Genomic DNA, 12,670 nt, shown 5'->3' with positions numbered 1-12,670 from the left:
CAAAAGTGAAAGCAGACGGTTGATCAGCTGTGTTCTAAAGAATGTTTGATTCAAGTTCAGCGTGTGTTGCAAACTATTTGTTTCTCAGCAAAAGCCACGACAAAACGGTAACAAATAAGTGTAAAGAGACATATCGTGGAGTTTTTTCGTTTTGGCAAGTAGCCGTATAATAAGTGGGATAATGTATAGATGGCGCGTCGGGGTCCGGTTCGCCCTGTCGGGACTTATTTTCCCAATAATGACAGGCGTTCTATACATTATGCACAATTTCAACCAAATTTTGCTGCTCTTATTTTTTTCATTATTATATGTGCCCTCTTATTTACTTACTTTTTTGTTTACTTGAATGTTATGTTTGTCTGTGGACTTAAATTGGTAAAATATGTCTTGTCTTCACCGTGGGATAGTGAGAAACGTAATTTCGATCTCTTTGTATGTCTGGAACATGTGAAGAAATTGACAATAAAGCTGACTTTGACTTTGCCTTTGATTATCCCTTACCTATTGTAAGTGCAGCTCTGCAAGTGCAGAGAAATGCTTCCATGTATGCATCCACACAGCAAAAGTGACCAGGCAGGTACAGGTATCAGGTCCGTCAGGCCATGTGTACATGTGAGAGATAAAGTGTGTGTGTTAACGAGAGAGGGTGTGTTTGTGTCCTCTCACCTGTGTCTCCCGTAGTTCTTCCTGACCCTCTCCAGCTATGTGAGTGTGTGTGTCTGCGTGTGCGTGTCTGCGTCTGCGTGTTTGTGTGTGCGTGTGTGTGTGCGTGTGTGTGTGTATGTGTGTGTGTGTGTGTGTGCGTCTGCTCTCTCACCTGTGCCTCCCCCAGCTGTACGTCCCTCCCCCTGGTTGCCTCCTCCTGCTCCACCTCCTTCTCGTACTTCTTCCAGACCCTCTCCAGCTCGTCTATCTGGCCCCGCAGCTCGTCCAGCTCCGCCTGCTTCCTGTCCCTCTGGCGCTGGCCCTTCTGCAGGCCCGAGCGGCCCTCCTTGGCCTTGTTCTCGTGGTGGGACGTGTTCACTTTGGCCTTGATGTACTGCGGCCTCTGCAGGCTCAGCTTCTGCTCCTCCCCACTGGAGAGAGAGAGAGAGAGAGAGAGAGAGAAGGAGGAATGAAAGAAAGAGAGGGAGGGATGAGAGAGGGAGAGAGTGTGTGTGTGTGTGTGAGTGAGAGAGACAGAGAGAGAGAGTGAGAGATAGAGAGGGAAGGAGGAATGAAAGAAAGAGAGGGAGGGATGAGAGAGGGAGAGGAAGGGAAGGAGGGATGAATGAGAGAAGAAAGACAAAAGATGACAGAAGAAAAAGAGAGGGAGGGATGAGAGAGAGAGGGAGAGGGTGGGATGAGAGAGAGTAAGGGGGAGAGAGACAGGGACGCAGGGACGGAGGGGGAGGGAGAGAGGGAGAGAGGGAGGGATGAGACAGAAGAAGAGGAGAGAACAAAGATGGAGGGAGGAAGAGAAATGGTAGAGCCAGTGAGGGCAAGAGAGACGAGAGAAAAAGAGAAAGGGAACAAAGGAGGGATGAGAGACAGACAAATACAATAAATACAATAAATAGTGGCAAGGCCGACAGAAATCAAGCTGGGTTTTCAATTAACTACAGTAGTATAGACTGTGCCGCAGTGCCATAGTCTGCTTCTCGATCTGCTGGAGCTCTCAGCTCAGGCAGCCGTGCTCCTTTTTCTTCTTCAGAGAGTGTGTGTGTGTCTGTGTGTGTGTGTGTGTGTGTGTGTGTGTGTGTGTACGTGTGTGTGTGTATATATGTGTGTGTGTGTGTGTGTGTGTGTGTGTGTGTGTGTGCGTGCGTGCGTGCGTGCGTGCGTGTGCGTGCGTGTGTATATGTGTGTGTGTGTGTGTGTGCATATATGTGTGTGTGTGTGCGTGCGCGCGTGCGTGTGTGTACGTGTGTGTGTGTGCGTGCGTGCGTGCGCGCGTGTGTGTGTGTGCGTGTGTGTCTCCTTCTCTGTCGTACCGGATCTGCTTCTCGATCTGCTGGAGCTCTCGGCTCAGGCAGCCGTGCTCCTTCTTCTGGTTCTTCACCGTCTGCTCCCACGTCTCTAGAACCTTCTTCTGGGCGGCGGCGGCAGCCTGCCGCTCCTTCAGGCTGCCCGACACGGCCTGCGCGGCGCGCTCGTTCTGGTAGAGCTGGAACAGGTTCAGCTGCAGGCGACACTCCCCAACGTCATCCAGCAACGCCTGAAACTTCATCGCCTGGGGGGACACAGAGGAGACTGTGTTTGCATAGCCAATACAGTGAATAATGGTGAGTGTAATAATCATTCTCATCAGTCAATCATAAACTTGCCTTACACATTCATTTATATGATTCATATAAATAGACATACATTTACATACAGTGGCATTTATGTGTCTAATGTAAATACATACATACATATACATTGATTTCTTATACATAATAGTATTTTTTCATTACCTCGATTCATATGTACATATACACATACACATGCATATACATACACAACACATACATTGACTCGTATTCATGTAATACTATTTGTTTCATTATCTGGACTCTCCGGCCCTACCTCTGCCTGGTCCTTGGACACCTGCTTCCTCTCAGCAGTGGCGGACTTCTTCCTGTTGAAGTGGAACTGCGTGTCCTCCTTGGCCTTCTGCAGAGCGGCACGCTTCTTCTCGTACTCGTCCGCCAACTCCAGAGAGTTACTGATCCGCTCGAACATGCGCGTCCTTTCCTTGGCATTCTTCATAGCAATGGACTCCACAGCACCCTGATGCAAAGTAATGTTAGTTGAACACAGGGGAGGACAAAAAAGGGTGTTAGGCCACACAGGTTACATTGTCTCACATAATGACCAGATCTCCCACATGCATGTCAAACAAACACAACTCTCTAACCTAATCAATTCAATATAAATGTATATACCAACATTATCATTGGTGCTCTGTTTCATTTAAATTTCAACAGAATTGTCTTTATTATGAAAGCTACAGTATATAAATGGATACCCTTTGTGATGCTTTATTGATAAGAGCTTGCCCATATATAAATTCTAATTCACCTGGTACACAAGACAGTTCCTGGCTTTCACCACAATGCCAATCTTCTCCAGTTCTCCAGTGTACTTGGCCAACGTCACATGTTTGCCTTTGATGTAATATTCAGAAGAGTCCCCTGAGTGATGCATGGACACTTGCATTAATTAATACATTTCTTATTGCTAAAAGAAATCAAGTAACACTTGATTCACACCAGCAGCCTGCTGGAGGTCAGGCCATCCTTAAAAATATTTTCGTTTGCCGTAACCCGACCGACCCTGTCAATTTAGAACCGACCCAAATATTTATTTTTTTCCCCTTTTAGTCCGACCGACTTGCCGGTTGTAAACTTGCGTTAATACCGACCGATTGTTTTTTTTTTACTCTAAACAACCAATACAAATGCAATAAAATAATAGTTCTTTTAGTAGGCCCAAGTATTGTGAATATAAACTAGACTGCATTTCTGACGGGAACTGCGAAAGTGTGCTTGCCCTGTTCCGGTCACCAACGTGAGCAGACAGTGACATACGCTATGCTGAACCTGGCTTGATCCAAGCATTCTAACAGTGCCTTTCAGTGTTGGAGCAGTGGCAATACCTCAAAAGCTCTATTCAACTATTGCCTTGCGGGTGAATGCGGTTCGTTGGCTTTTACCTGTGGCCTGCCTTCGAATTTAGCTTCTATGACTAAAATCAAATCAATAAAATAAAACAACAGCAGTGATTGGCTGCAAAAATAAATAATGTCACGCGTCTTGCACCTCTCAAACTGGGCTATCAGGTAACCTAGAGAAAATTTTGAAATTATGAAATATGACTAAGGCATTAAAATGCTGCTTGTTTGTCAGGATATTTTTTCACTGATTTATTTTAGAAATATGAGCTATGAGTGTGAATGTTATATATTCCATCCCCTAATTCTGTTTTACTGGTTTATTTGACAAATAATCTATATGGATTTGCTCTATAAAGACCTTATGTCTGTTTGGGATTGTTTTGAGAGCCTATTGATGTATCTCAGAATAAAGGAATGTCCACAACATTAGTGATGTTTGTTTTGTGTGTGTGAATGTATTTTACTTAACTCATTAAATTGAGCTGGATACTCATGAACGCATGTCTCTAATAGCCACAATAGGAGTAATTTTAGCAACACCGTATTTTGTGTGGCCCATAACGACCCAGTGGATCATGAAAACGTGCCAAAATTCACATTCCTTGCTTGTTGTTGGTACATTAATCCCATTCAGATTGCCACTTATCTGAGATGTAAGAGTTCAGTATAGGTTTAAGGTCTGGGGCAGGGATTTGACATTCTGTGACTTCTTCATTGAGGGCTTGCTTAGCAGCACTGTCCGCTTTCTCATTTCCCCTCAGACCAACATGGCCTGGGACCCAGCAAAAAACTACACTTAAGTTCTGGTTCTTTAGACGTTCTAGTTGATCAAGCTCAGCTTTGGTTGTACTTTTTGCGTGACATTAAAGCCTACTGGAAATATTTTTAATTGCAATTTAATTGAATGCAATTTACTTTTACGACTAAATAAAAATAATTTATCCCTCTCACCCATAGTTTTCTATTTATTTACAAATGTACATAGGCCTACTGTAATTACATTTCTACATAGTTATTCTACTGATCTTTATACTATTCATCCTGCACATAAACGTATTCTTACTACTCTTATGATGTTGTTTCTGCACTACAATGACACTGTTTCCACACTGCACATAGCTGTATGTTATGTACATATCTGTTATATATTTGTCATATTGAATATCCATATTTATTCTGTTTTATTATATTCTGTTAATACACTGCATATATCTATATTATTATTTCTACTATTATAATGTTACTATTACATACATTATTCTACTTATTGTATGAGATAACTGCTAATACACTGCACATATTTATATTTAATTCATATTACTCTAAACCACCTTCTGTAAATCAACTGTATACTACTGTCTACATTGCACTATATTTCTTGACTTGTCTCTGTATATTTCATCACCTTTCTATACTTTGCATCACATTGTATGCATACTGTAGCTACATGAATCACAGCTAAGATCCTTGGTTGCTATGAAGGCCAGTCGTTCTAAATGGATGGTTACTATGGCCAAAGGCCAGTTATCTCTGCGTTGTCAAGCGGACATATCCTAACTTTATCCTATTTTAAACATCTCTATGTTACTTAGCCTACTTCCATACAGTGACCCCTATTAAGAAGTGGCCACTTCATTCGCGCTTACCGTGATTCACGCAGCAACATTATTAAATGAATCTGTCACCATATGCCTATGCCAACGTTTGCAAAGAGGAGAATCTTTTAATTTGATTCACAATGAAACGTTACATTTAATGTACATGTAAACAATGAGTAGGCTAGTTTTGGTTGTTGTTGGTGGTGTTACTGCATCCCTTAGTTATGCCTACAATGCAAAATTGTTCCCTTGTGATTGTTAGACGCATTTCAAAACATCGCGACGTGAAATGCCACCACAAAACATTGTTTGTGAATCGGTCTTATTAGGAGTCCTCGCTTAAGCGGTCACAGACTCAGGCGCTACTTTTAGGGCTAAAATGCTTCCTGAATTACTCTTAGTAAAAAAAATAGGAGTCCTAAAGTTACGAGTGACGAAGTTACGAGTACAAGCATCTCATATCAAATGACCATGGCATTACGCTAAGCAACATAAATCTCATAACGTTACAGCAACATCTCCTCCCTATGACCTAGCTAGCTAGCTTCTAGCCACACAAGAAATGAATGATGTTAAAATCTCTGCTTAGCATTCTAAAAACAGAAGGGGCACATTTATGTGGACCACTACAACATGACTCATTATGTCTGTAACATTAACTGTATAAAACACTTACTTTCATAAAGGAAGCACACCATCCAGCACATAGCCTACACATGGAAACCGATATTTTAGGTACTTGGCCACGAGCTCAAAACATGTCTCTCTGAAGCTCTGTTCTAGAATCTTTGCTCTGAAGTCTGTCCCCGTTGCTAAGCAACATCAAATAAACGAAATGACAGTCTTCCAGTATTAAATGTCTACGTGTGCTTCCGAATGGATGTGTGTGGTTTGCAATTAGAATAAACAAGAAATAACATTTCCAATAATTTCCCATGATAAATTACATAATATTTGCACCTTCCTTACTTGTGAATCTCACACCGTATTTCAAGTAGGCTACACTAGTGAAATGTAATACAACGTTGCCACCTAGCGTCCAGATGTAGGCTATTTAACATTAACGTGACATTGCTTGTTTATTCTTTCGTCAACTCCATGCTTTTAGGAAAACAATCTTTTTATCATAGTTCCCTCTTCAATGAGCGATTACCAGCTCGTTTTTGTAACAGAGATAGCTGTTTATTGTCCCTAGGTTTACAGAAACACCTATTCATATTAATACGTAGCCTATGGAGTGCTGCCGACCACTGTTCATTACATGGCCCAGAATGCCTTGCATGTCTTTACAACAAAACAACACAGTAAAACCTAAATGCCCGTAAACATATGCATTTGCATACTTGTAACATTTTTAATAATACTCTCCCATCATGATATGTAACAATAATGAAAAATTTAATTTGAATACCGTCAATGTGAAAACAACTCTATTATGTAAGCTATATATAGCTACTGTTCTCCTTGCTATTTCAGTTCGTAAGTCCATACTATCCCATGGCAGAACAAGGATTTCATGATTGGGCAAGGTTGCCTGGAGACATTGTGTCTGCTCTGAGACATTGTGCATACATGGAAGGCATTGTGATAGAAGGTGAATGGTGAAAAGGTGAATGGTGTGAGTTACCAAATACCCGTGGGTGGTTTGCTAAATGATGGAAACTTTTGGAATATTTCTTTTTTTTTTTTTTGCCTATGCACCCTCACACTGGAGTCCCCAGTTCATATACAAAATTTGGTATCGATATGTGACAGTGTTCCTGAGATATGGACGACTTCCTGTTTCGGAGCTTCGCCACCGATTTCATTTGGCTGTGACGGGCAAACGCTTTCGAAAATCAAAAATCCTTCCGCTAACATTTGTGAGGCTTGGTCCAAGGATAATGTACGTCAAGTTTCGTGGCGTTCGGACCAAATTTGTGACCTGTGAAAATTTAGTTTCGCTTTCTGTTCAATCCAAAATGGCGGACGAACTGCACGCCCACCTGACGTCATCTTCGCGACCAATTTACACCGGTACTGACCGGACGTTTTAAAGTTGGAACGGTGTCTCTGTCTCAAAGGGCCTAGGCGCTAGGGCTGACAAAAAATTAGGGAGACGGGAAAAATAATAATAATAATAATAACTAGACTGCATTTCCGGCGGGAACTGCGAAAGTGTGCTTGCCCTGGTCCGGTCAGCAACGTGAGCAGACAGTGGCATACGCTATGCTGAACCTGGCTTGATCCAGGCATTGTAACGGTGCCTTTCAGTGTTGGAGCAGTGGCAATATCCCAAAAGCTCTAGGAGAGGGCTATTCAACTATTGGCTTGCGGGTTGAATGTGATTCGTTGGATTTTACCTTTGGCCTGCCTTCGAATTTAGCTTCTATGACTGAGATCAAATCAATAAAATAAAATGACAGCAGTGATTGGCTGCAAAAATAAATAATGTCACGTGTCTTGCGCCTCTCAAACTGGGCTATCAGGTAACCTACAGAGGAATTGAAATTATGAAATATGACCAAGGCATTAAAAAGCTACTTGTTTGTCAGGATACTTTTTCACTGATTTATTTTAAAAAAAAATGAGCTATGAGTGTGAATGTTATATATTCCATCCCACAAATTATGTTTTACTGGTTTATTTGACAAATAATCTATATGGATTTGCTCTATAAAGACCGTATGTCTGTTTGGGATTGTTTTGTGAGCCTGGGGTTGTTTTGAGAGCCTATTGATGTAGCCTATCTCAGAATAAAGGAATACTTCATATTACTCTAAACCACCGTCTGTAAATCAACTGTATACTACTGTCTACATTGCACTATATTTCTTGACCTGTCTCTGTATGTTTCATCACCTTTCTATACTTTGCCTCACATTGCAACACAGCTCAGATCTTTGGTTGCTATGAAGGCCAGTCGTTCTAAATGGATGGTTGCTATGGCCAAAGGCCAGTTCTATCTCTGCCGTTGTCAAGCAGGCATATCGTAGAATTCTGATTAACCTTATCTTATTTAAAACATCTCTATTTTACTTATCCCACTTCCATACAGTGGGTCCCATTAAGAAGTGGCCACTTCATTCGCGCTTACCGTGATTCACACAGCAGCATTAATAAATTAATCTGTCACCATATGCCTATGCTTACGTTTGCAAAGAAAACATTTTAATTTGATCCACATGAAACGTTACATTTCATGTACATGTTGACAATGAGTAGGCTAGTTTTGGTTGTTGGTGGTGTTATTGCATCCCTTAGTTATGCCTACAATGCAAGTTCCCTCGCGATTGGAAGCTCCTGTAGACAATAGTAGACGCATTTCAAAACATTGCGTTAGGAGTCCTTGCCACTTCTTTTAAGCCGTCACAGACGTAGGTGCTACTTTTAGGGCTAAAGTGCTTCGTGAATTACTGTTAGTAAAAAAAAATAGCAGTCCTAAAGTTACACGTGACGAAGTTACGAGTGCAAGCATCTCATATCAAATGACCATGGCATTACGCTAAACAACATAAATCCCAATTAGCAACATAGCACTACATCTCCTCCTCCCTATAGCTAGCCACACAAGAAATGAATGATACTAAATCTCTGCTTAGCATGCTTCTCCGCTTAGCATTCTAATAACAGAAGGGGCACATTTATGTTGACCACTACAACATGACTCATTATGTCTGTAACGTTAACTGTATAAAACACTTACTTTCATAAAGGACGCACACCATCCAGCACATGGAAACCGATATTTTAGGTTCTTGGCCACAAACTCAAAACGTGTCTCTCTGACGCCCTGTTCTAGAATCTTTGCTCTGAAGGCTGTGTTGCTAAGGCAACATCAAATAAACGAAATGATAGTCTTTCAGTATTAAATGTGTACGTGTGATTCCGAATGGATGTGTGTGGTTTGCAATTAGAATAAACAAGAAATAACATTTCCAATAATTTCCCATGATAAATTACATAATATTTGCACCTTCCTTACTTGGGAATCTCACACCGTATTTCAAGTAGGCTACACTAGTGAAATGTAATACAACGTTGCCACCTAGCGTTCAGATAGTTCTAGGCTATTTAACATTAACGTGACATTGATTGTTTATTCTTTCGTCAACTCCATGCTTTTAGGAAAACAATCTTTTTATCATAGTACCCTCTTCAATGAGCGATTACCAGCTCGTTTTTGTAACAGAGATAGCTGTTTATTATCCCTAGGTTTACAGAAACACCTATTCATATTAATACGTAGCCTATGGAGTGCTGCCGACCACTGTTCATTACATGGCCCAGAATGCCTTGCATGTCTTTACAACAAAACAACACAGTAAAACCTAAATGCCCGTAAACATATGCATTTGCATACTTGTAACATTTTTAATAATACTCTCCCATCCTGATATGTAACAATAATGAAAAATTTAATTTGAATACCGTCAATGTGAAAACAACTCTATTATGTAAGCTATATATAGCTACTGTTCTCCTTGCTATTTCAGTTCGTAAGTCCATACTATCCCATGGCAGAGCAAGGATTTCATGATTGGGCAAGGTTTCCTGGAGACATTGTGTCTGCTCTGAGACATTGTGCATACATGGAAGGCATTGTGATAGAAGGTGAATGGTGAAAAGGTGAATGGTGTGAGTTACCAAATACCCGTGGGTGGTTTGCCAAATGATGGAAACTTTTGGAATATTTCTTTTTTTTTTTTTGCCTATGCACCCTCACACTGGAGTCCCCAGTTCATATACAAAATTTGGTATCGATATGTGACAGTGTTCCTGAGATATGGACGACTTCCTGTTTCGGAGCTTCGCCGCCGATTTCGTTTGGCTGTGACGGGCAAACGCTTTCGAAAATCAAAAATCCTTCCGCTAACATTTGTGAGGCTTGGTCCAAGGATAATGTACGTCAAGTTTCGTGGCGTTCGGACCAAATTTGTGACCTGTGAAAATTTAGTTTCGCTTTCTGTTCAATCCAATATGGCGGACGAACGGCACGCCCACCTGACGTCATCTTCGCGACCAACTTACACAGGTACTGACCGGACGTTTTAAAGTTGGAACGGTGTCTCTGTCTCAAAGGGCCTAGGCGCTAGGGCTGACAAAAAATTAGGGAGACGGGAAAAATAATAATAAAACTTAAGAAGAACAATAAGTGTGCTGCTTTGCAAGCACACTTAATTACCTACATGCAAACGTGGCTCACTTAAAAAAAAAACCTGTGGCGTCATCTCTACACCATTGGTTTTACGCATGTCACTTCGTTTCATTCACACAAACTGATAACGCTGTTACGAAGTTCTGGAAGAACTGTGGCCAGATCTTTTCTCATCCCTTCTCCCCCTAGTCTAGCGGTGACCGTGTCGGAGTATTGAAATTGGTTGTGGTCTATTCAGAATTTCTCAAAATATGGGTCCGCAACATGGAGACTGCTGGTCCGCGGAGTCGTGGAGTGAAATTAGGCCCGGTGCTTCATCTGATAATTTGCTGCGCAGTTGATCAAGAAACCGCGGATCGATGAAAAAAGAAAACAAACGTTTCTGCTATCGATGTCATTAAACATGGAGCCCTACAATTAAGTGGTGGTATGAGCATTCATTCAATGAAACTAATCGATAACGTTGGTATCAAAGCTCCGCTTCAACCTGTTGGAAGGCTATTTATTTATTTAACGAAACTTAATAGAACGACGTTGTTTTTTGGAACTTCCTTAGAAACAGAGCAGAGACTGTATAATACACTGTATAGCATTGAGTATTGTATAGTCAAATTTCAATATAACGTGGCCAAGAGCTATTGTAGCCTTCTTTCTGGGTACATGTAGATGAGCCCTATGACCCAAAAGTCTGCCATGACCGGGCCTCAGGTCAAAGAAGTTTGAGAAAGGCTGGTCTATATAACCTGCATCAGAATGAGGTTTGCAATGGTGCGCCTGAAGTCACGGGTTGAAGACCCAGTCAGTTACGTCACGATATGCACATTTGTGTAAATTCATTCCTAGGTAATCACCATGACCAAAATTGAACTTTTTTTTTTACTTTGAATCTTGAAAAAAAAAAATATTGACCTACCTACCGACCCATTTTTAATTTTTTTTGGCTGTTACTGCAAACAAAAATATTTTTAAGGATGGCCTCATTCTGTAGGGCTCTGGCAGGGCTCCTACTGTTCCTCCATAAAGGAGAAGATACTGGTCCTGCTGCTGGGTTAAGGACCTTCTACCACCCTGCCCACCTCTGTTACAAAACTAGCCACATTAATTATGAAACAGCATTGAGCAGTGTGTATATATAGGCTCACATTTTTTCGCTGTAACAATTTTCCTATTGTCTAGTTTAGCAACTTGACAGGAAACGGTTTCAGTCTTATTTGTCAATCAGGGCATTGTATGTCTCCAACAATTTGAACCCTGTAAAAATGTGAGGCACCACATTGTGTCTGAAATTCTCACCTGAAACGGTCCTGCAGAAGTTCAGCTCTTCATCGTCGTCGTCGCAATATCTCATAGTAACACTAGCCGTTTTGGAAACTGGCTTGCCGATATGCGCTCCATGGATGAGTTCCCGGGTGTGTTTCACCCTCAAGTTCGAAGCCCGCTCACCCATAACAAACCCTAGCGCATCCATTACATTCGACTTCCCTGAGGATAAAAACAGTGACAAAACACATTATGTTGCGATATCCTTCACTGTGAGTTCACGAATGGCATCTGAATGAAATGTCATTTTACTCTTGATAAGTTAGATACAGACAGTTACGTAAAGTCAACTAACTTTGGGCTAGCTTATCCATTATTAGCAACTCCAGCTTATCCATTATTAGCAACTCCAAAAAACTTCTGAAATAGTCTATTTCAAGTAGACTTCTAAGTGTGGACCCATATTAGTTTACATTTGCTGGCAAGGGTCAATAGTATTATTTTAAATGAATAAGAAAGTATATTGCTCATTGTAAATATTATCTGTAGTCAAGTCAATGATCTGTCATTAGTTGTTGTAAGCTAAATTAGCTAGCGTCAGCTAACCTACCATTACTTACCTGAACCATTAGTACCAATAATGCAGTTAAATCGTTTAAAAGGTCCAATCACTTGCTTCCCTCTCCATGATTTGAAATTGTCTACGTCTAACTGTTTTAAGTACCCCATTTGTAGTGAAGGAAGTACACTTAAACACAATTAATCACTAACTTTACTCTAAACCAAATAATTTTGTGATCAGGCTCCCGAAGTTCAAGCAGAGTAGCAGCTAGCAGACTGTTGTGAAAAGTTGAGAAAGTGGCGGGAAGTTTATTTTAGCCTATGTAGTTTAGCCTACTGCCAGAGTTGATATGCCAGATATGATTGTTCGTTCTAAATAAATAAAATTCGTTCAAAAATACAAATGTGCAAATAACCAAAAGACAGATTACAGATACATGAATAATGTATTAATTTATTAGGATCTGTGCTTATGTT

The 12,670-nt window shown here is 40.9% G+C and overlaps 1 protein-coding gene across 3 annotated transcripts in view; it reads right to left on the bottom strand.

Moving 5' to 3' along the window:
- The window catches only part of smc1b (structural maintenance of chromosomes 1B), a 31,369-nt gene extending 18,884 nt beyond the window's left edge, over nt 1-12,485 (bottom strand). For 2 of the 3 annotated variants that reach the window (XM_042071892.1, XM_042071903.1), the window contains exons 1-6: nt 12,253-12,485; nt 11,666-11,854; nt 3,043-3,155; nt 2,548-2,751; nt 1,974-2,212; nt 818-1,076 (exon numbers count right to left, since the gene is read on the bottom strand). In XM_042071892.1, the coding sequence (XP_041927826.1) occupies nt 818-1,076; nt 1,974-2,212; nt 2,548-2,751; nt 3,043-3,155; nt 11,666-11,854; nt 12,253-12,361 (1,113 nt within the window). In that variant the 5' untranslated portion in view covers nt 12,362-12,485. The remainder of the gene's footprint in view (nt 1-817; nt 1,077-1,973; nt 2,213-2,547; nt 2,752-3,042; nt 3,156-11,665; nt 11,855-12,252) is intronic. The other variant, XM_042071912.1, reaches the window with a different exon arrangement.
- Between the last annotated feature and the right edge of the window lie 185 nt (nt 12,486-12,670).

The sequence above is a fragment of the Alosa sapidissima genome, chromosome 2, assembly GCF_018492685.1.
Source record: "Alosa sapidissima isolate fAloSap1 chromosome 2, fAloSap1.pri, whole genome shotgun sequence".
In the NCBI taxonomy this organism is placed as follows: domain Eukaryota; kingdom Metazoa; phylum Chordata; class Actinopteri; order Clupeiformes; family Clupeidae; genus Alosa; species Alosa sapidissima.
The sequence above is the reverse complement of the archived record's forward strand: the minus strand, read 5'-3'. Positions and strand labels throughout refer to the sequence as shown.